Raw genomic sequence first — 23,073 nt, 5'->3', positions numbered from 1 at the left:
GTCATTCACCTGACAAGTAGTTAGTGGGAGCCATGGGTCAATTGTTCTAGGAAGTCTGACCAAAGTGTGGAACCACAGATGCAAATAACAGATCGTGGGTGCTGATAGTCGATTGAATCGAAAAAGATGAGTTCTAGTACTTGAACAACGGAGAGACATGATAGATCTCACATAGACCTACAACCGTACTAAGAATTTCGGTCAACTACTGAATCACAAAGGAGACTCACAGACTGTTGGCTGATCCATGGTCCGTCGTTGTTACCTCGATCAAAACCGCTCAGATCGGATTTTCCTAATTTTCTTTCCTACTTGGTTTAGGATTTAGTTTCTACAAATATGAGTTGTATTTTTCATTTTTGGGTTGTTAGACTTTATGGGATATTTTGTTTCTACTTTAAGGATTATTTGATAAACATTTTCGATAATTAATTCTCAAAGCTTGGTTTATGATATTTGCATTTGATTTTCAATTCAAGATTACGATATCCATCTATTCTAATTGTAAGTTCATGATTTATCTTATTAAACGTAACATGAATTGTGAATTCTCAAGCATGAGTAGCTAAATTCACAACTAGGATTATGGGTACCATGAGTAATAAAGAATGTATGACTAATAATTAAGTAATTTTAATATAGTGTTGATGCATGTATTGTTAATCCTTTCGCTTAGAATGCTTTCTAGCAGTTCACAACGTTAGAACTCGCCTCATTCCTACTTGTTGGATCAAGGAGGTAACAAATGAGAAATGGATTAAATAATAGGAATTTAGACGTGTTTAGTCGTTATCTAATAGCCTGACCCTAATAGTGCGAAGGAAAATCTTGGGTTAATGGTAAGGGTTAGTAAAACATAAACTCGTAGACGAACAGAGTTGCGTGGTGAAATTCCCTACTTGAAGGACCAATCACTTTGCGATACCTAATTTATCAACCTTGCATGTTAACATTAGGATAGAGTTACTATTATAGGAATACTGCATTAAGAGCTTGTGGGGAACACCTATTTCATAGTTTTCATCTCATATTGATATGTCAAACTGTGAATCTTGTTTACTTGTTACTCGTTGATACAAATCAATAAACTGTTATTTTCTTTACAAATACCATTTTTTCCCCTTTTCAGGAATAGTTTGATTGAAGGTAGATAACCGTAAGTTAGCCTAAAGTCTAGACCATATCCCCTCGTGGGATCGATCTTAATTTAAAAGTTTGGTGCTTTATTTGACAAGGACCACTTGTACTTTTTTCATGAGGTGTAATTTGAACGTATCACTACTCATGTAAATAAAACTATTCATTTGCACTTGATATTTGAAGTATGATTTTATAATCTATGTGCACTTTTCATGATCAACCTTGTATTGTGATTAATGTCCTACTTTTTGTGGTTTTTTTTGGTCTTAAGAGCAATAGTAGAATGACTAGGATTATTGTATAATTAACCACACATGACAGTTAAAAATTAGGGTAAATTACATAAATCATATATTTTTAATATGAAATTATAATTTATCCCTAATAAGTTTCTAAATACATTAATCCCTTCAAAATTAAAAAAATTGAATACAATAATTTAAGTCCGGATACATTAATATGTAACTCAGATACATTAAATATTGTCTTAGATACATTAATATATATGTAGTTTGGATACATTAAAAACTAGCTCAAATACATAATATGTAGCTTGGAAACATTCAATACTAAGTCAGATACATTAATATGTAACTCAGATACGTTAAAAACTAGCCTGAATACATAACATGTAGCTCAAATATATTAAATACTGGTTAGGATACATTAATATGCAGCTCAGATACATTAAACAAATAAGAGATTTTGGATACTTTTAAAAGTAGTAGGGAAATGAAAATAAGTGAAACAAAATATGTGTATTTCTTTAATTTGTCCTAAAAATTATTCGTCCTCTTGGTTTTGGCTAATCAAGGCTTAACCAGGCCTCGTTTATTTTTATTAAGGTTAGATCATCAGAAAATTTGAATATTGAAATATGTATTAAGGTTTAAATATTTGAATAGAATACACATCTAAATATTAAAATGTTGTAAAAAATTTATATACAAAATAATTAACATCATTCATATGGTTGTTGGTGAAGGAGATGGCAAGTGATGACGGTTGTGGGTGCCGATTAGAAATGATGTTGGCTAATGGTGGCTGTGCGAGTAGTAATTAGTTGTGAGAATGTTTAATAGTAATGGTTGATGGTGGTAGTTAGTAGTGACATATGAAAGTGATAGCAAATAGTGGTAGTGACTAATGACAATGATTGACGATAATAATGACAATTGATGGTAGGACATCTCCAACCCTACACTCTATTTTACTCCCCAAATATAGAGTTTTCTATTTTTTCAAACAACCAATTCCAACCCAATTCTCTATTTACTCTCTAAAAAAAATCTCTTTCCTCAATATTATATTATTTTTTCTATTTCCTCCATAATATAAATATTTTTTTAATGAATAATCATCCTATATAATTTTATGTAATATAAAATTTTAATTTTAAAATTTTTTATTTAATATTAAATTATATACTATTCTAAATTTCTAAAGAACAACTACGAATAATTGAAAAAAGAAATCAACAACCACAACCACAATCACAATCACAACTAATTTAAATCATACACTAATTTCTTTTTCAAATATTGTTAAATCTAGAAACGACTTAGCGGATTACTCAATTATTATTGTGATTTTAAAAAATATTATGCTATGCATTGTATCTATTGTTATCTCGTATATAAATTATTATGTTATGTATTATATTTTTAAATTAAAATTTTATCTTATCATTTAAATTTTGTGCATTCTTCATAGTGGAAATTAGAGGCGGACCCACATGGTGTCCGCCGGGTGCTCGAGCATCCATTAATTTCGTTACGGAATATATATATCTATGTAGAAATTGATAGTTATTTGTATAAAATTAACATAGAGCACCCAATGAATAAATGATTTAGTTGGCCCAATGGCTCCTAGATGAGTACTTAAGACTTTTTTAGTGTTGTTGTACCAAGGTTCGAATCTCACTGTTAACATATATTTTTATATTTTCACTTTAGAGCACTCACAACCTTAAATTCCTAGATCCGTCACGGGTGGAAATTAATATAACATCAAAGTGTATCACAAAGTGAAGAAAATTTAAAAATATTTAAAATATTATTAATTCGAGATGAAAGTAGTATATAAAATAAAATATTTTTAAAAAAGTTATATTAAATTTAAAAAGAATTGCATATATTAGAGATATAATTAATAGCCTTGTATAAAAAACATGTTAATTACAAAAAAAAAAAGAAGTAAAAATAATAACATAATATTCAAAAAGTGAAATAGAGAGTATGAATAGTAGTTCTCCAAATTTGGAAAACTACTATTCAACTCTATATAATTGGAGAATAGAGGGTAAAATAGAGAGTGGTTAGAGAGGACATCCTCTATTTTACTCTCCGGATATAGAAAATGGGAGTAAAATAGAGTAAGATTGGAGATGGTCAAAATAGAGTAAGGTTGGAGATGGTCGTAGTGATTGGTGGTTGTTGTAGTAATGATGATTGATTGTGTGATGGTGAAAACTTATTGTAGTGATGTGGAAAATGATGGTGGTTTTTGATAGTGATAGTTAATAATGTTGGGGGACTATGACACTAGTTGCGAATAGTGGGTGATGATGGTAGCTATAAATGGATGGAATCAATGAACTATTATGTTTATAGAAATCTTTGACTAGACATAGCATTTTATTTAGATATATGAATATGAATACACATATGAATATTAAGATGAGAAAAGACATAAACTGACAACAAAAGTTCTCTTGAATTTACGAAAAGATACCTTAACTTTGTGGTGGTCTTATCACCCCCAAAAATATTAAATACCTTTGTAAATATATCATTTTGACCTGTTTTCTCCCTATGTTTGTTTGTAGATGACGAGCATGAATGAGAAACATTTATTTCAAAACAAATTTAATATCATTATATGTCAATTGTTTCTCTATTATTTAATTACTTACTCTTTAAATACACCATCTTTCCCAATTGTTACTAAGAAACCATTAAAAATAAAGGGACAATGCACAAGTATCTCCTCAACCTATGCTGGAAATCTCAGAAATGCACTTATACTATACTAAGGTCATATTACCCATGAACTTATTTTATAAATAATTTTCTAGCCCTTTCCGGCCTACGATGCATTATCTTGCGTGTTGACATTTTTTTTCAAACTAGTGTCACGTAAGTAGAAAAGGGGTAGAAAATTATTTATAAAATAAGTTCAGGGGGTAATGGGACCTTAATATAGTATAAGCGTGTCACTAAAATTCGTGCATAGGTTGGGAGGTACTTATGCATTTTCCCAAAAATAAATCATGTCCTCTCTTGAACGAAATCAAACCAAAAAGGTAAGAACATTCTAACTTCTTGTCAAGAGAAAATACATCAATTCACCATTGCAGTTGTTCCGACTATTCAAATAGACACCTTAACTTTGGAGCTCTCCTATTACCCGCTAAACAATTTTGAATGGATATTATTATATCATTTTTCGTCCACATGACATAAAGAGTGGTGTGCACTCTCTCAAAGAGAGTGAACAATCTAAAATAACTAATATAATTTTATTTTTACAAGTATTTTATTATAAAATATATTTTCTTATTATTTTAACTTTTTTTCCCTTTTTATTTTTTCTCTTTCTTCTTTTTCTTCTTCAAAAATGCATTGCCATCTCACTTTCAATGTCATCATTTTTACCACAACTTCACCTTCCTTTTTCTTTTTACTACTATTAGTTGTACTCTCTTAAATTTTAAAACTTTATATAGATATTTTCTTACATTTCAAAAAATTTGATAAACCCATTAGATTTCAAGATGATTAGGAATTATCATATAGTTTTTTTAATCCAATTTCAATTAAGTTCCTTCAGTTTTTGGGAAATTAATTGATTTTTTTAAAATTATCATTTCTAATTTTAAATTTATATGAAATGTGTAGTGTTGATGATACATTTTAAATTTTAAATTTTCTTAGAAAAATAATTAATTTTGTTATCAATAATTCAATAAAGTCTAAATAATAATATGAATTCTATAAAAAATTTGACTGGAGAAGAAAAAAAAGAAAAGAAAAAAGTGGGAGTAATGTTCAATTTGACATGGGGGGTGGGAGGTGAAGAAAAAAAAGAAAATGGAAGAATAAATCACTTGAAAGTGGGAGGTGGAAGATGAAATGAAATTTAGATATATCAAAATTAAAATTCAAAAAGTAAGATAGTGAGAGTGAGAAATAAAGAAAAAACTTAAAATAAAAAGAAATTATATTTTAAATTAAATTAACAGGTGTCATGTAATGATTGGTCTGTGAACACACTTGCTTCTTAAAATTTGGGTCTGATAAAAAAAATGGTATAATAATATATGTTCTAAATTGTTTAATGGGGTAATAGAATAGTTACAAAGTTAAAGTATTTTTTTGAAAATTCGGAACATAACTTCAATGGTACGTTTATGTCTTTTCTCTCCTGTTAATTTTCAATTGTTCAAGGCTTAGTTTCTTTAAAATTTCAGAAATTAAGTTATCTTTTGTGATTAGGTTTTGAGGAAAACTATTTGTACAATTTCAAATGCAATTTTAAATCATATTTGTAACGATCAGAATGATCTGAAGTTGCCTATGAAAATATGATGTAAACATAAATACTTACTTTTAATGCAAAATGAAGCAAACTAAGTAGATAATGGATCAAAATAGTCTATTTACTATGATATTTTATAGAGAAAATACACAAGTACCTCCTTAACCTATGCCCGAAATCTCGGAGACACACTTATACTATACTAAGGTCCTATTACCCCCTGAACTTATTTTATAAGTAATTTTCTACCTCTTTTCGGCCTACATGGCACTAGGTAAAAAAAAATCAATCAGCGTTGGCCCCACAAAATAATGCCACGTAGGGCAAAAAGGGGCAGAAAATTACTTATAAATAAGTTCAGGGGATAATAGGATCTTAGTATAATATAAGTGTGCCTCTAAAATTACTTGGACATTATGCCAATTTTATACTTTCATAGTTAATAGGACACCAACATTGATTTAGCGCATGGATATTGGTTTCTTTCATTATTCATCGTATATGCATGTTAGGATATGTTCTAAACAATTTTCATTGTTTTTGTTGTGGTTCCTATATGTATCAATGATTTTAGATGCCCCGAGAATTAAAAATAAATCAAGGGAAAACATAACCGAGATTATATCACGCCCTTTTGCTATAGCGGCAAAAGTAACGTTACAGTGGCCTCCTCAATAGCAAAAAAATAACAATTCCGCCATAACTGGATCACCATAGTTGGCAAGCCTCACTATGGTTTCCCCGACGAGGTGAGCCCAAAAATTGCATTTTTTCGCAAGGTTCCATCATTTCTCAATCCTAATTATCAACGTTTATCCTTAAAATTCTAGCATTGTTTTAAATAACACCTCAAGACAAGCCCCAACAAATCAAATGCATAAATAAGAATCTCGCACCACCTTAACATAAAATCAATCTTGTAGCACTTTGAAATATTATTCATGTCACTCTCTCACTATCATACAAAAATACCCATTTCCCCCTATGGTTCTTAACCTATACCGACTGCCAGAGTTTTCCTACTATCACTTTATCCTTGTTCCTTATCAATGATAAACACATGCCCAAAAAATTTAACACCAACTTAGCTTAATAAAATTACAAATTATTTTTTAACTAACACACTAACCCTTTAATGTGCATTTTTTCAAATTACAATTTCATAGTCATAAAAAAAAGTACGCTTCACACTTTAGCATTTTTCAAGTAACATCCTATACATAATCACAATCATCAAGTTTTTTCAAATTGAATAAAATCATGTTTATTACTTTTTAATTGCATCATGGATGACCATTACTCGATCATTCATGCATTTACAAGTCTTTACCAATTAGAACTTTCTCAATTTCAACTTTTCTTGCTTGTATCATTTTAGTTGTGACCATAATATCTATTTCACTTCGTTGAGATACCAATTAAAATTCAGAGATACATATTAACCTTATCTCATACAAAAAAAAAAAGACATATTGCTAGGAGTGTGCAAAAATCAAACTAATCAACAAATTGAACCGAAAATAATATTACTGTATTATTGAGTTAACATACTTTTAATGGATTTATAAAAAAAATTATTGGGTTATCGATTCGTTATCGAGTTTTAGTGATGGATTATTGGGTAAATCGATAATTCATTGAGACAAATGTACTACTTTATCCTTCATAAATATTAAATAATAATATTTTTCTTTATTATTGATTTATTGATAGAATTATTGAAAATTTTACTTCTGCTTATTGTATTAATAATAAAATTATAAACTAAAGTTATATTGAAAATCTAATGATGCTTGCATTAGGGTATATAGTCTACATGATTACATTACACATCTTATATATAAATATAAGATGCTTTGAGCAAAAATAATTTTTGTCATAAAATTCGAGTCAAATTTCTTTTTTAAATTTGTATGAAAGAAAAAATAGACCTTATAAACAAATAAGTTGGAGCAAATCATTATTATACTTATTGCTCTTGTATTCCTTTGGAAACCAAAAATGTATAATAGGAAAATAGATTAACTTATAACCACTGACAGTGGATAAATTTTTTTACATCATTAGCTCTTTTTTAGAAATATTTATTTTTTAAAATGTATTACTTATTATTAATATTTAAAAAATAATAAAAAGTTTTATATGATAACTTAATCTCTAAATTAATTATATGAGTATATTTAGGATTTCGCAGACGCAGGAAGCAGTCCCTCTATGGCAAATTGGAAACGTCGAAGTAGGCTGTGGCTTATAAATAGGAAGATAAGGCGTTAGCGGGCCGACTTGACAGGACCCCCCTTTGCTCTATCTAACTTGGCGTGCGCTCCTTCCGGCCCTGCGAGAACATATTCAGACATCTTGGTTGTCAAAAAATGAGCAAATCTTTTGCACATGTTTTCTTGTCTTCAGTATTTTTACCTCATTCCCCATCAGCACCATTAAAGCAATTTGAGACAATCATCAATGATGACTTTTTATTTTTTTTTTCTTTTTAAAATCTAGACTAATTGATTTCATAAAAAACATTATTCATGACTTATTAAGTCTTCTTTCTAACATGATTTTTTTTTGAATAGATGCTTCCATTGCTTCAACGATTCTCTTCTTAGTTTTTTTTTTCCGATTCTCTTCTTAGTTCATCTTATCCAAAATACAAAAATTAATCGAAAATAAACTTTGATCCATATACCTTCATATGTATTCCAATTTATTTAAGTAATACTCATAGTATAAAAATATTTGAATTTTATTCCAACAAAAATCTTAAATTTATAGAGAATGTTTTAAAAAAAAAGAAAAAGCAAAGCTAAAAGAATTATTAATCTTTAAATATGAAAATATGATAATCAAAATTAAAAAAAATAAATATTTCTAAAAATGAGCTGATAGTGTAATTCTTTCTGTCCACCATAAGTGGATATTAGTTACGTTTAATCTGAAAATTTAAAAAAGATGAAAAGAGGCGAAAAAGAGTTTGGGTGACTTAAGAATTATACCAAAATTAGGATAAGTAATTATGGTAAGTTTAAATAAATTTAAAGAAAACCGAATTTGAATAGGAATCAATTCCAGACGGCTCTTATTGTATAAATAGGACCTCATTGTCATACCGTTCCATACTAAAGGGTTTTGATGTTATGAAGCACTTCAAGTAAGTTGTTTCTATTGCACTAATTTTTCTGCTCTCTATTAGCCCTAATCTGTAGCTGTGTAACTTGTTTAGTTCGTTCGATTGCATTGTCTTGCTTAGTGTTAATAATCATGTAACGTAAAATTTGTTTTTCTAGTAAGGTTTTAAGTTGTCAATACTTTATGAATTGTAGATTGTAGATGTCTGTGTTAGTGGAAACAAAGATGTTAGGCAAGAAGAAACTTTGTCTGATGGTTGATACTGAATCTCCCTCCACATTTAAGCGTCTAAAAATTCATGCTACCCGCAATTTTCCTGAAAATTGTGGTCCATTTGTTTGTCAAAACAATGGAAGCAGAAAGATCTACCCGGAATTTCCATCTAATACCAAGCTTGTAAAAGTAGACTCTAGGAGGAGTTTTCCTGAGAATTGTGGCCCTCAAAAGAGGGATGGAAGTGATACTCAATGCTCTGTTGACGCTGATAACAACAGTTGTTCTGAAGTCGAGTCAGCTGAATCATGTAATTTCGAGGCAACTGGAAACCAACCTTTGAAATTGAAAGAAAAAAATCTTATATATGATGAATCTACTCAACATCATCAAGTCCAAAAGCAGTCAACTGATACTTTTGATTGGTTTATAAAAGATGAGCCTATTGAAAATGGACCTGCTATTGTTTCACAAGAAAATCTAATTGACTGTCAAAATGATGAGCCTAGTAAGGAAACATGCCAGAGCGTACACCGCGAAGAAGTTTCTGATGATGAGTCCAGGAGTTGGGTAGATGATGATGACATTTCCATTTTAACATGCTCCGAGTGGAACTCACTAACATCAGCTCTCAAGGATGGTAAGAAAGGTGGCAAGGAGGGCGAGATCATACACAAGTGCTCAGATATTTTAGAAGATTTCAAGCCATTGCCCGACATCATACGTCCTGAGCAGCAATATGAATCTGTGTTCATGAAGAAGCAAATGGATCTCGGAGTTCCTCAAGAAAATTCAAGGAACTCTGCTGTCATGTGTGGTGTTTCTGGTCATGGATTCTCAACTGAATATGAACATATTCATGAAGTAAAACAAGTTAGAGAGACTCTGAAACTTTTTGATGACGTATATACTAAGCTTTTGCAAGAAGATAAAGCAGAGAATCCTGAAGGACGATCCAAAAGAAAAATCCATATAGAGGCAGCAATGACTTTGAAAAATCAGAAAAAGTGGGTAAATTGTGAATGGACTTTTGGGCATGTTCCTGGAGTTCAAATTGGGGATCGATTCCGGTTCAGGGCAGAACTTGTTATGATCGGATTACATCACCAATTTATGAATGGTATCAATTATGTGAATATTGGCAGAAAATATGTTGCAACAAGCATTGTTGATTCTGGTCGGTACGATAACGAGGCCATATCTTCTGAAACGTTCATTTATGTAGGTCAAGGCGGGAATCCAAAAGTATCTATAAATGCGAGAGTGGAAGATCAAAAGCTTAAAGGGGGTAATCTTGCCTTGAAGAACTCCATGGACATGGGATGTCCGGTGAGAGTTATTTGTGGTCGAAAAAGAGTGAATGGTGAAAAGAGTGATATAAGATACATTTACGATGGGCTCTACACTGTGACCAAGTGTTGGGAAGAAATAGCTCCAACTGGAAAATATGTTTTCAAGTTTGAACTGAAGAGAAATCCTGGCCAACCAAAACTTAATCGTGAAGTAGTGTCACGACCCACAAGTTTAGGCAAGGTAGATCATTTTCATGTTAACAAAGCAACAAAATCGATTATGGAGTCAGAGTTTGTTGTGGACAATGATGTCTCGCAAGGAAAAGAGAAGATACCAATTTGTGTTGTCAATGCAATAGATGATGAGAGACTCCCATCATTTACTTACATTACCAGCATACGGTATCCAGATTGGTATTACATCTCTAAGCCTCAAGTTTGCAATTGCACAAGTGGATGCTCCGATTCTGAGCAATGCTCTTGTGCTTCTAGGAACGGAGGTGAGATTCCATTCAACACAAGAGGCTCTATTATTAGAGCACAACCTCTTGTTTATGAGTGTGGTCCGTCATGCAAATGTCCCCCTTCTTGCAAAAATAGAGTTAGCCAACACGGTCCTCGATACCATTTGGAGGTTTTCAAGACAGAATCGAGAGGATGGGGTTTGAGGTCACGAGATCGTGTCTCATCCGGAAGTTTTATATGTGAATATGTTGGGGAGTTGCTTGATGAAAAGGAAGCTGAAAGTAGAATAGATAATGATGAGTACTTGTTTGATGTTGGCAACTATGATGAAGAAATCCCAAAAAGGAATCCTATGCGTAATAATAACCTCAAAGTTGAGTCAGATTCTTTGGGGAGGAAGGATGAAGATGGCTTTGCCCTTGATGCAGTTAGATATGGGAATGTTGGAGGATTTATCAACCATAGTTGCTCACCAAACCTTTATGCTCAAAATGTCATGTATTACCATGGTGATAGGAGAGTACCTCATATAATGTTTTTTGCTTCTAAGAGTATAGCACCATTCGAGGAGTTTACGTATCACTACAACTATGGTCATGTTTATGATAAAAATAGTAATATGAAGAGAAAGAACTGTATATGTGACTCTCAGAAGTGCGAGGGGAGAATGTACTAAAGTTTTACTCATGTAATACTATCCCTCTTGAGATGATGTTTAAAGCATAATTTTTATAATCTTTGCACTTGTCATTTACGTTTTAGACTTGTTAAAATAAGGCTTACTTACCAGCCAGGCTGGACCATAATCCTTAAAAGAATCATTTATCTTAAAAGCAAATGTCTATTTTCCTCTCAAGCTAAGTAGTGAAATTTGTACACGATTGCAACACTTGTGATACATGGTGTGTTTGGTATGGAGGAAAATGCTTTCCATGGAAAATGTTTTCCTAGAAAATGTTTTCATGGAAAACAAGTAGATTTTGAACTTATTTTCTCATGTTTGGTGGATGAGTAGATAATATTTTCCAGAAATGATTTTTAGCGTTTAATTTATGAATGAAAAATGTTTTTGAGAGACATCTTTTATTCTTACTAGAGTAAAAAATAATTTATGAATTTGAAAATATTTTTTAAAAACAAAATTATTATTTTTTTGGGGTGGTGGTGGGGATGGGGTGGGGGTAGTTGGTGGGGGCAGGGGGTAGGAGTGAAAAAATAAATTTGAAGTTGATTGTAATTTTAAAAAATCAAATTTATTTTTTTGGGGGTTGTAGGGGGGCTGAGCCGGGGGGTGGAGTAGGAGTTCAAAAATAAAAATTGAAAGTTGAAATTATTTTTAAAAACAAAATTAATTTTTTGGGGAGGGGGTGGGGTTGGGGGGCTGGCCGGTGGGGGGGGGGGGGTCAGGGATCGAGTGATTTTTTTTTGAAATCGAAAATGTTTTTCTAAAATTGATGTTTTCCAAAAAAAAATTTAATTTTAAATTGGAGGAGAGTTTTGGAAAATATTTTTCTTAATTTTTGAAGGGAAGTCATTTTTTTTTTAATTTTGAGGAAAATGAGTTGATTTGGAAAACATTTTCCAAAACTTTTGTCCCAACCAAACATGAAAAAATTGGAAAATATTTTCCTTCATACTAAGCACACTCACAATATATGCGTCCACTAATAGTCAATGAATCAGGTCCCTGACAGAATATAAATGAAGAAATTAAGTAACTCAAAGTAAAACAAACACAACAGTTTCACGTCGAAACCCCTTGCTCAAGGCAGGAGAAAACCATGACCTATGCTCACAGGATTTTAAACCCAACTCCATTTAACTATAAAAGGAGCAACAGTTCAGATTACGAACTCTTTAATCCCTTCTCCCTTACTGTAGCGACTCTACTATCGGTAAAGAACTAAGCACTAACTTTGTTGCCTACTAAACCAACTAACTCTAGCTGACCTAGACTTTAGGACCTTAACAAGGCTACCTCTAGCCACCAACTCAGATCTCAAGGATCAGGGAATAAAACTAACAACAACTCCACTGCACCAAACAACAACTCAGTTGCCCACTGCACCAACTAACTTAGCTGATATAGAATTCCACTAAGCAACAACTAGTTTCCCACTACACCAACTAACTCTAGTTGATATAGACTTCAATAATCTAACATAGCTAACTCTAGCCAGGAATCGGAAAACTCAACAAGGACTTCCAACGATCTAATTCCTTTATAGACCAGTATTAGATCTTACAAGATTAAGCACTAAAATATACACTCCAACAAGTAAGAATAGACAACTCTATCAGGTCCTCCAGTTGTTGTTGAGTGATATTTTCTTAAGAGAATAACTATGATTGAGGAAAACTCTGATTTCAAAAAGCTTGTGTGTGATAATGGAGAATAGACATATTATAGGATGAGCACAAACACACAAAATAATCTCATTGGCTAAAGGGTTGTTGTACAGTGGGAGTCGTGCACCATCCACAACAGTTTTTGCAGGCTTTTGGATAGCTTTAGTTTCTTGTACGGAACTCACAGCTTCATCTGGGGATCAGGTCCAAAATTTGTTTTCAATCATCAAAACATCAACGCTCATACACAGCTTAAATAACAACTTGATTCTTTCGCCATTGCTATTCATAAGTAAATTTTTCATTGAATCAACACGATATGATTGTTCATTTAATGGTATTTTGTTGATTCTCTTCATTTTCTGTCATGTATGCTTATGGTTGTGAATTAATCAACTGGATTTTTTTAGTTCATCTTAGCTCTTGGTGTTGATCATTGAACTCAATTTTTCTTTGTAATTAACTAGAGTTTTGGCTTGCTGTATTTTGGAAGTTTGGACAGCTTTTACATGGCTCTGAATCAGATTACTATCAAAGATAACTATTATTGAAGAGCTTCTGGATGAACTTGGGTTCCCAATGGTATCTCATGTCTGGATACCATCAAATCAGGATGGCCACATCTGATATCCACTAAACCGCATTAAGAACATGTTCTGGCAACAATGAGTTCTTAGTGATGCCTTTTGGATTGACAATGCTCCCTTAATTTTTTAAAAGCACTTAAGGAGTTGTGGATAAGTAGGTAGACAAACAAGGCTTTTATCAGAGGCAGACAGATCATGGAAGCAGTGCTTATTGCTAATGAAGCAATTGATTCTAGAGTGTCCCAGTGTATACTATGCAAACTAGATATTGAGAAAGCATTTGGCCATGTGAATTGGGATTTCATTCTAATTATGCTCAGACAAATGGGATTTGGTAGCAGATGGATCGGTTGGATCAAGTTTTGTATTTCAACTGTTAAGTTTTAGTACTCATCAATGGGTCTCTTGAAGGCTTTTTCAGTGCACACAGAGGAGTTAGGCAAGGGGATCCCTTATCACCCTTCTTTTTCATCATAGCTATGGAGGGACTTAACAATATATTGAAGATAGCCAAGACAACTGGACAGGGATTTGAAGTCAGTAAGGTTGCTGGGAATAGTATGGAGATCACACACCTACAATATGCTCATGATACACTAATATTTTGTGGGGCTGAGGAAGAGCAATTGCTGATTTTGAGACTTATACTAGTCTACTTTGAAGCAATATATGGTATACATATAAGCTGGAACAAAAGCCATTTGTATCCAATTAATGTGGGTTCCGGATATGGAACACCTCTCACAAACCTTGGGAGGAGTGGTAGGTATTCTGCCATCAGTACACTTGGGCATGCCTTTGGGGGCAAAGTCTGGAGCCATAGACATTTGGAACCCAATAATGAAAAATTGTGAAAACAAAACTAGCCAGATGGAGATCATAATACCTCTCCTTGGGAGGTAGATTAACACTGATAAACTCTGTTCTGGATGCTCTCCCTACATATATGCTATCTATCTTCCATATTCCCCAGTAGTTCAGAGGTTGGACAAAATTAGAAGAAACTTCTTGTGGCAAGGAAATAAGGAAAGAAAAGGCTTTCACTTAGTCAAGTGGAAGAACATCCCCATTAGTAAGATGTAAGGTGGATTAGGTATCAAGAATCTCAAAAACCATAACAAAGCTCTTAAGGTGAAATGGTTATGAGGTACCATCAGGGGGACCAATGGTATAGGGAGATCAACAACAAATACGAGGAGCTAAATAAATGGGTAACCAAAGAGGTAAATACCCCCTATGGGGTTAGCCTTTGGAAATCCATCCGAATATTTTGGCCCTTCTTCAGTAATCAGTCAACTGTCAAGGTACAAAATGGCAGAAAAACCAGTTTCTGGTTTGATAAATGGTTGGGTGGTATGAGCCTCAAAGATAGTTTTCCTGACATCTTTGCACTGGCTCAACACCAACAGAAGATTGTCGCTGAAATGCGGACACAATATCTGATTTTCAGAAGAAATCTAAATGACCGGGAAATTCCCAGGATACTTGAATTGTTCAAGGTTTTGGAGAATTTTCAAGGTATACAAACAGGCGAGGATTATTTATGGTGGCAGGGGCACAAGAAAGGTAGTTACAAGGTGAAAGAAGGATACAAACAGATAAGTACTGGTGGCATTGAAGACTTCAAATGGCCTTGGAAGCAAATCTGGAGGATCAAAGTGCCACACAAAGTGGCATGCTTTAAATGGCTACTAGCCAATGAAGCAGTTTTGACATTAGATAATGTGGCCAAGAGAGGAATCTCTCTATGCAACAAATGTTCCTTGTGTGGGAAGGCTAATGAGACAGTGAGACATCTCTTCTTACATTGCAACTTTACTGGGCAGATGTGCAGATTTTCCTTAATCTCAGAGGCATATCTTGGTGTATGCCTAGCAAGATTGATGAGACTCTACTCGGTTGGGAGATGGTTGGAGTTGGGGCTACAAACAGAGAAAGATGGAGGATGATCCCTGCTAGTATTTGCGGACTATACGGACGGAGAGAAACGAGAGATGTTTTGAGAATAGGAACAACAACCTGCAGGAAGTTAAGCTTAAGTTTATTTTGTTGTTATGCTTTTGGTGTATAAATGTCTACTCTAGTGAAACTGAGTCAATCATAGATGTTTTAGGATCCATTTAGATTTGATTCAGTTTTTTGGATAGATTATACTTCTTTTCTGCTTTTGGAAATATGGTTTTCAGTACTAAGTACTATTTGAAATACAAATGTTAGCAATACTTTATATTATTTGAATTGTTCTTATATTATGACTATATATCAAAAGCAGAGGTGTTTAGCCTCTACAAATTGCACTTTCAATCTTGGCAAATTACCCTTTTTCTTTCCTGTGTTTTGAATAGCAGCAATTACCGTCTCTGCGGCAGCTAGATCTAAGTGGCTCCCAAAGCCTGAACAAAAATACCATTTGAATACGGCCCAAGTACTCTACAGCCGTTCATTACGTTGTCCGTCAGCTGAGATTCATTTTTTCTTGGTACCACTTGCTGCCTTATTGGATACATCTAAGGTAAATGGAAAAACACCAAGAATTATGGATTTCGTTTGTTGTATAAAGATGAAGGAAAGCTTAAGGCCTTGTTACAAATTATGAGAAGTAGTGATAAACTAAGAGAGAACTCAGTGAAGAATGAAGCGAGTCGCTTCTCTTATAAGAAACAAATGTCACATTTCTTATATTCGCTGGAACTCTGTTTTTGAGAATCTGCAGCAACAAGTAGAGTAACAGTGTTATGAATATAACTTAGCTGGAGGACCTACGTGAGGAGATGCCAAATTACATTTGGGACCCTGAGAAAATTCATATATATAGAAGAGGGAAATACTCAATTAGGATTATGCTATGAACTTGTCTCTTGTTTCTTAGTTTCTTTCTAATCTGGAACCTTCCTTCCTTCATCCTTTTTGTTTCTACTTGTTCCCTTGGAAGGATTTGTTACTAGTTTTGGAGGAATTAGAATGATGAACTCTTATAGTTGTACGTGTAATTCCAATTATCCATTTTAATACAATATAAGTTTATTACATTGGTGCTTTCATTGTTCTTACTCCATGCCTCTTTACTCTTCTGCCATGCTTGATGATCAATTCATCACCCTCTATGAAATCTGAATCGTTGAAGGTTCTGCAAAAATCGATGAAGGATCTACAGGCAAAAAACAAGTGTATGCTCAAGGAGATGCGATTGGACTCCAGATATTTCAGATGATAAAACTATGACCTCTGTGCTAGAGTCAGCTTGCGATGATAATGACACTGAGATTTCTGATACTGTGAAATCACATTTGGATTCTCAGCTTCTTATTCTTGATGTTGGATATGCAATACACAAGACCATTTCTCCCTCTGTATGATTATGGATAGAATCACATTGGTCCATATGATTAAATACCTACAACTTCTATTTGATCCTGGTGTGTACGTCTCATATTCCTCTGTGACATGTGTAACGATATTACAAGTATTAGACATATTGAATATCCTTGCGTAACTGCTAACCCATGCTGTTGGGGTTGAATTCTTCTGGTGCATTAGAGAAGTATATTGATGCATATGACTTCATCCAGTATTTTTATTTTTTCAACTTCTACTTGTCCTGGCAGCCATACAGTAGAGTTGCTTCCTATCACGGAGACAATAGTTTTATTGTGCTTGGGTTGTTGGAGTAGCTAAATACCATAGGTGAGGGGCCTGTTGATTTATGGTATAGATCTGATGTCGCAATCAATCGAACAATAGGTGTTCTGCGAAGTGGCAATTGGCCTGGGTTTATAATCTCCGCTGACCAAGTATTGCATATTTTTGTGACAAGTCAATGTGCAAGAACAGTATTTGGACGTTTGGGGAACCTCAAATGGTCTTGCAGCAATCGAACAATAGGTGTAAGCTTTGTCTATGATGTTCTGAATGATGACCTCCAATATGAGAAATGGTACAGTAGTGTTTTACTGACTGGTCTTAACCACCTTCAGTTGTCTAATGGTCACTCAGTTGTTGAATGGGTTGATGACTGCTTAGTTGTTGTCTTATAGATCATCTTTGCGAGTTGTATTCGACTCTTTATGGGTTAATGTCATTAGGATATCCCGTTACAACCATTTCAAAAAGGAGTAGTCACATCTTTTCTGATGCCAAGGTTAGCTTGACTCCTGATTAGTTTGAACTATTTAATCTCAAACTTCAAATTTGTAAGTTTGATCACTGTTGGATCAAAGATGGAATGATGCTTGAGGATCTTGTAAATAAGGCAATTTTATTTATAAAATATTGCTTTGAGGTTGAAAGAGCGAAAGATTTTCTTGGTGAACAAAAGAAAAAGGCTACAATACCTTATTTGCGAAAGCAAATGCTTGATGAACAGCAAGTCGACCAGGTTGAAAATTTCCATTTGCCTCTTCGTGATCAAATGTTACTGTTAGAAGGTGCAAACACCACGTCAAGCATGATTATTGATGCTTTGGGAACTACAACAGCTGCGAGGGAAGTCACTGCCTATTGAGGATATTTGACAAATTAATTGTTGCAATCAGTGAGCTGATGGAAATTATGAAAATGCTACAACAAGCATTCTCTTCGCATGTTAGTGCAACTGCTGATTTTGTCAACAATGAGTTGCCGGAAGCAAATAACAAAAAGGAAGGGGCACATAGCATATTGAAAAATAAGTTGGCTTAGATACTGTCAAAAAATTGCTCAATATGTGTTCTATGAATTGTTAGGGGAAGGTAATTCTCCTTCAGCATTCACTTCTTCTCAAGTGATACAAGAAAAATGTGTAGTCAATGAGGTAGACTCTGTTAGTTCACTTCTTTTTGTTTCATGATGTTTTTTTTCTTTGATGTAACATCCTTTTTCCAGTTTGATTCAAACATTCATAACGCCTTGTCGTGTCAATGTTTATAATCATGCAATGTTTTAGTGTTTTTGTAAAACTGTTTGCTATGTATACTGAATTCGAAAAAGGGTCAAAAATACCCTTGAACTATTCGAAATAGCTCAAATATACCCTTGAACTATATTTCGGCTCAAATATACTCTTTCCCTCAAACTATAGGGTTAAAAATACCCTTCTCATTAACAGGATCTGTTAAACGCCACTTGGATGCCATGTGGTATCCACATGACATGCCACATAAGCCAATAGAGTTTCACTCATGCCACGTAGAAAATAAACTTACTCCTAATTTCCCCAATTTTCTCTATTTCCCTTAGAATTTAGAAACGATTTCACTGAAGAACATGAAACCCCTTTCCCTAAGAACTTATGTATTTTGTGAAATCGTTCTAAGGAAATGGAGAAATGAGGAAAAGGAGTTCTATGTTCTTCAGTTAAATCGTTTCTAAATTCTACGGAAAATGGAGAAAATTAGGGGTAAGTTTATTAGTCTACGTGGCATGAGTGAAAGTCTACTGGCTTATGTGGAATGCCATGTGACATCCACATGGCATCTAAGTGTCATTTAACCGATTCTGTTAATGAGAAGGGTATTTTTGACCCTATAATTTGACGGTAAGAGTATATTTGAGCCGAAATATACTTCAAGGGTATTTGAGCTATTTCTGATAGTTCAAGGGTATTTTTGACCCTTTTCTGTACTGAACTTATAGGATGAATTTTATGTACTTGTAGATGTCGTTTGTGCCGGTAGACTTAAGTACTTGAAAGAAGTTACGAGCGAAGAAACTTCACCAGATAATTGGTACTAGATCTCTATCGATATTTAAGTGCCTAAGAGTTCATAGCATGAACAATTTTCCAGAAAATTATCTTCCATCGGTTCGTCCAAACAATGGAAACAATGTTCAACATCATGATGTCTTGATTAATCATAAGTTGGATGTTGCCAAAATTACATCAGCTTATACAAGATGTTAATGGTTTTCAAACGGTTGGCGTAGTATAAATAGATCTAAATTGCCCACTATTCTGAATATGAGCATATTTAGAAACGAAAACAAGTTATAGAGACTCTCAAACTTTTTGCTGATGAAGATACTAAGCTTTTGCGAGAAAAGAAAGAAGAAAAACAAGGAAGACACTCTAAAAGAATAATCAATATAAAGGATGCAATGATTTTGAGAAATCAGGAAAAGTGGGTAAATTCTGAGTGGGCGTTTGGCCATGTTCCTGGAGTTGAGATTGGTGATCGATTCCAGTTCAAGGTAGAACTTGCTATGGTCGGACTACGTCATATATTTTTTAGGGGTATCGATTATGTGAATATTAATATAAAAAAGGTTGCAACTAGCAATGTTGATTCTGATCAATACGAGAATGAAACCATATCTTCTCAAAAGTTCATTTATGTAGGTCAAGGAAGAAAACCTAGAGTATTTGTTATGCGAGAGTGGAAGATCAGAAGCTTGAAAGGGATAATCTTGCCTTGAAGAACTAAATGGATTTGGGATATTCAGTGAGGGTTATTATGGTTGTCCAAGAGTTAATGGTGAAAAGACCGAGCGAAAATACATTTACTATGGGTTGTACACTGTGACTAAGTGTTGGCAAGAAAGAGGTTTAACTGGAAAATACGTTTCAAGTTTGAATTGCAGAGAAATCTTGGCCAACCAGAACTTAATTAGTTTGTCAATCTCAATCATATTTGTGAAAATGTTTACAAGGCAACAAAATCTACTACACAGTCAAAGTTTGTTATGGACTATGATATCTCTTAAGGGAAGGAGAATATACCAATCCTCGCTATTAATGAAATAGATAACGAGAGACCCCCACCTTTCACATACATTACTAACATGCAGTATCCCGTTTGGTATTATATCATTCGACCTCTAGGTTGTAGTTGTCCAAGTAGATGCTCGGCTTTTGAGCCGTGCTCTTGTGCTTCTAAGAGCAGAGGCGAGTTTCCATTTAACCGGAGAAGCTCTATTCTTGAAGCAAAACCTCTTGTTCATAAGTGTGGTCTATATTGCAAATGTCTTCCGAATTGCAAAAATAGGGTTAGCCAACGTGGTCTTGGGTTTCATTTCGAGGTTTTCAAAACCAAATCGAAAGGATGAGTTTTGAGTTCATCAAATTATATTGCACGCAAAAGTTTTATTTGTGAATATATGAGAGAATTGCTTGATCACAAGGAAGTCAAGCTGGAACGGATTATGACTAGTACTTCTTTGATGTTGGCAACTATAATGAATATATCCCCAAAAGGAAGGCTGTAAGTAGTAAAGTCGAGTCTAATTCTTTTAAAAGAAAGGATGAAAATAGATTTACTATTGATGCAACGATATATGAAAATGTTGGTATATTTATCAATCATAGTTGCTCGCCAAATCTTTATGCTCAAAATGTCATGTATGACCATGGTGATAAAAGAGTAGCTCACATAATGTTTTTTTCTTCCAAAAGTATTTATCCATTAGAAGAGCTTACATATCACTGCAACCACCGGACTGTCCATGTACATGATACAAATGACATTTGAAGAGAGAGAAGGGTAGTTGTGGCTCTCATAAGTGCAGCGGGAGAAATTAGTAAGTTAATACTTCATCTACCGTGAGTTTACAGTATTTTAATACATTATACTTGAAGTTTGTGTGCTTCGTAGGCAATTTTGTTATTAGATATGGTGGTTTTTGGCCTAATTTTGTAGGAAATGGTTTGAAGCAGTTGAAGTTGAATATAGTTGAACCAGGAGGAATTTGGCAACCTACAAGCTCACTCACGAGCCATCATTCTCTTCACGAGCCGTAGGTGGGAGCCATGGGTCAATTGTTCAAGGAAGTTTGACCAAAGTGTGGAACCACATGTGCAAATAACAGATCATAGTCTGACTGTTGGATCGTGGATGTTGATCGTCGATTGAATCAGAGAAGAGGAGCTCCAATTCTATATTGAAACTGCTCAGACAAATTTTCAATTTATTTTCTCTTACTAAGATTTAGTTTCTATAAATTTAAGTTGTATTTTTCATTTTTGGGTTGTTAGACATTTTGGGATATTTTATTTTTACTATTTTGAGATTATTTTGCAAACATTTCGGACAAATTCTCAAAGCTTTGTTTATGATATTTGCATTTGATTTTCAATTCAAGATTACAATATCCATCTAGTTTAATTTAAGTTCATGAGTTATCTCATTAACCCTATTATGAATTGTGAATTCTCAAGTATGAGTAGCTAAATCCACAACTAGGGCTGTGTGAACCATGAGTAATTAACAACGCATGACTATAATTAAGTAATTCTAAATTTGTGTTGATGCATGTATTATTAATTCTTTCGTTAGAATACTTTCTGGTGGTGCACAACGTTATAACTCACCTCATTCCTACTTGCGGGACCAAGAAGGTAACAAATGACAAAGAGATTAATCACCGAAGATTTAGATGTGTTTTGCCGCTATCTAATAGCCTGACCCAAATAGTGTGAAGGCTTATCTTGGGTTAAGAGTAAGCGTTAATAAAGCATTCACCCGTAGACAGATCAAGTTACGTGGTGAAAAACCCTACTTGGAGGACCAATCACTTAGGGATATCTAACTTATATACCTTGCATGATATAGTAAGATAGAGTTACAATTATTAAGAATACTGTGTTAAGATCTTGTGGGGAACACCTATGCCCTAGTGTCACGATCCAGACCGCCTTGATTGGCACCCACACTAACTACTCAGTGGGAGAATCATTACTACCATCCGACTAAATCAAGAAATTTAAAACTAAGATATTTAAGTTACAGAAGCAAGTTAAATAACTAAAGGTAAGGTTCCATTACTAAACAATGGTCTAACAACTAGCTAACAGTGCGGAAGATAAACCTAGAATCAGAAAGTCAATGTACCAAAACTAGAAACGAGAATCAAATCTATCTAATTAACTAAAAACAAGGTCTAGGTCCAAAAATGGTGGACATAGACTAAAGAGAATCCATGGCAGTCCGAATGATGTGACTCACTCTTGAACTCAAAAAGCAATCACCAATCTCCTAAGTGGGGTCTGTCAATAGTCGCGTAAAGATTCTTTATACTTAAAAAAAAGATCAAGTTTAGAATCAGCACACAACCACCGTGTATTGGTCAGATCACGCGGCTATTCCACTTGTGTAACATAAACAAGCAATTACAAGTTTGGGCTTGTCCACCTTGTTCTACCAGTTTACTAGTCCGGAGGGATGATATAATCTAGCTTGCTTAGGCTTGTACATCCCTTTCCACTCTTATTTTTCTCTTTCTGGAATTTCTAGAGTCACCGACTTTACATTACAATTAAGCAGAATATAGTAGAGAGACAACAAGTTGTAACATCTCAGATTATAAATAATCTAAGGTTAAGCTAAGAAAACCAAGAAAAAAAAATCAAATTTGGAAATAAGTAACGAAATCTGGAAAATTTCCTG

The 23,073-nt window shown here is 33.8% G+C and overlaps 2 protein-coding genes and 1 long non-coding RNA gene across 3 annotated transcripts; all 3 read left to right on the top strand.

The window, feature by feature from the left end:
• The first annotated feature begins 8,651 nt into the window (after window positions 1-8,651).
• LOC101245531 (uncharacterized) lies at window positions 8,652-16,744 on the top strand. Its single transcript, XR_740539.3, has 2 exons — window positions 8,652-8,833; window positions 16,066-16,744. It is a non-coding gene; the product is annotated as an uncharacterized lncRNA (long non-coding RNA).
• LOC109118697 (histone-lysine N-methyltransferase, H3 lysine-9 specific SUVH6-like) lies at window positions 8,804-11,515 on the top strand. Its single transcript, XM_019212952.3, has one exon. The coding sequence runs from the start codon at window positions 9,013-9,015 to the stop codon at window positions 11,455-11,457; it is 2,445 nt and encodes an 814-aa protein (XP_019068497.2). The 5' UTR covers window positions 8,804-9,012; the 3' UTR covers window positions 11,458-11,515.
• A 2,684-nt stretch (window positions 16,745-19,428) lies between the features above and the next one.
• Window positions 19,429-21,665, top strand: LOC138347651 (histone-lysine N-methyltransferase, H3 lysine-9 specific SUVH6-like). Its single transcript, XM_069295954.1, has 3 exons — window positions 19,429-20,100; window positions 20,575-20,677; window positions 20,842-21,665. The coding sequence occupies exons 1-3, from the start codon at window positions 19,790-19,792 to the stop codon at window positions 21,157-21,159; spliced, it is 732 nt and encodes a 243-aa protein (XP_069152055.1). The 5' UTR covers window positions 19,429-19,789; the 3' UTR covers window positions 21,160-21,665.
• Window positions 21,666-23,073: the final 1,408 nt, after the last annotated feature.

The sequence above is a fragment of the Solanum lycopersicum genome, chromosome 3 (genome assembly GCF_036512215.1).
Source record: "Solanum lycopersicum chromosome 3, SLM_r2.1".
Taxonomy (NCBI): domain Eukaryota; kingdom Viridiplantae; phylum Streptophyta; class Magnoliopsida; order Solanales; family Solanaceae; genus Solanum; species Solanum lycopersicum.
The sequence above is the reverse complement of the archived record's forward strand: the minus strand, read 5'-3'. Positions and strand labels throughout refer to the sequence as shown.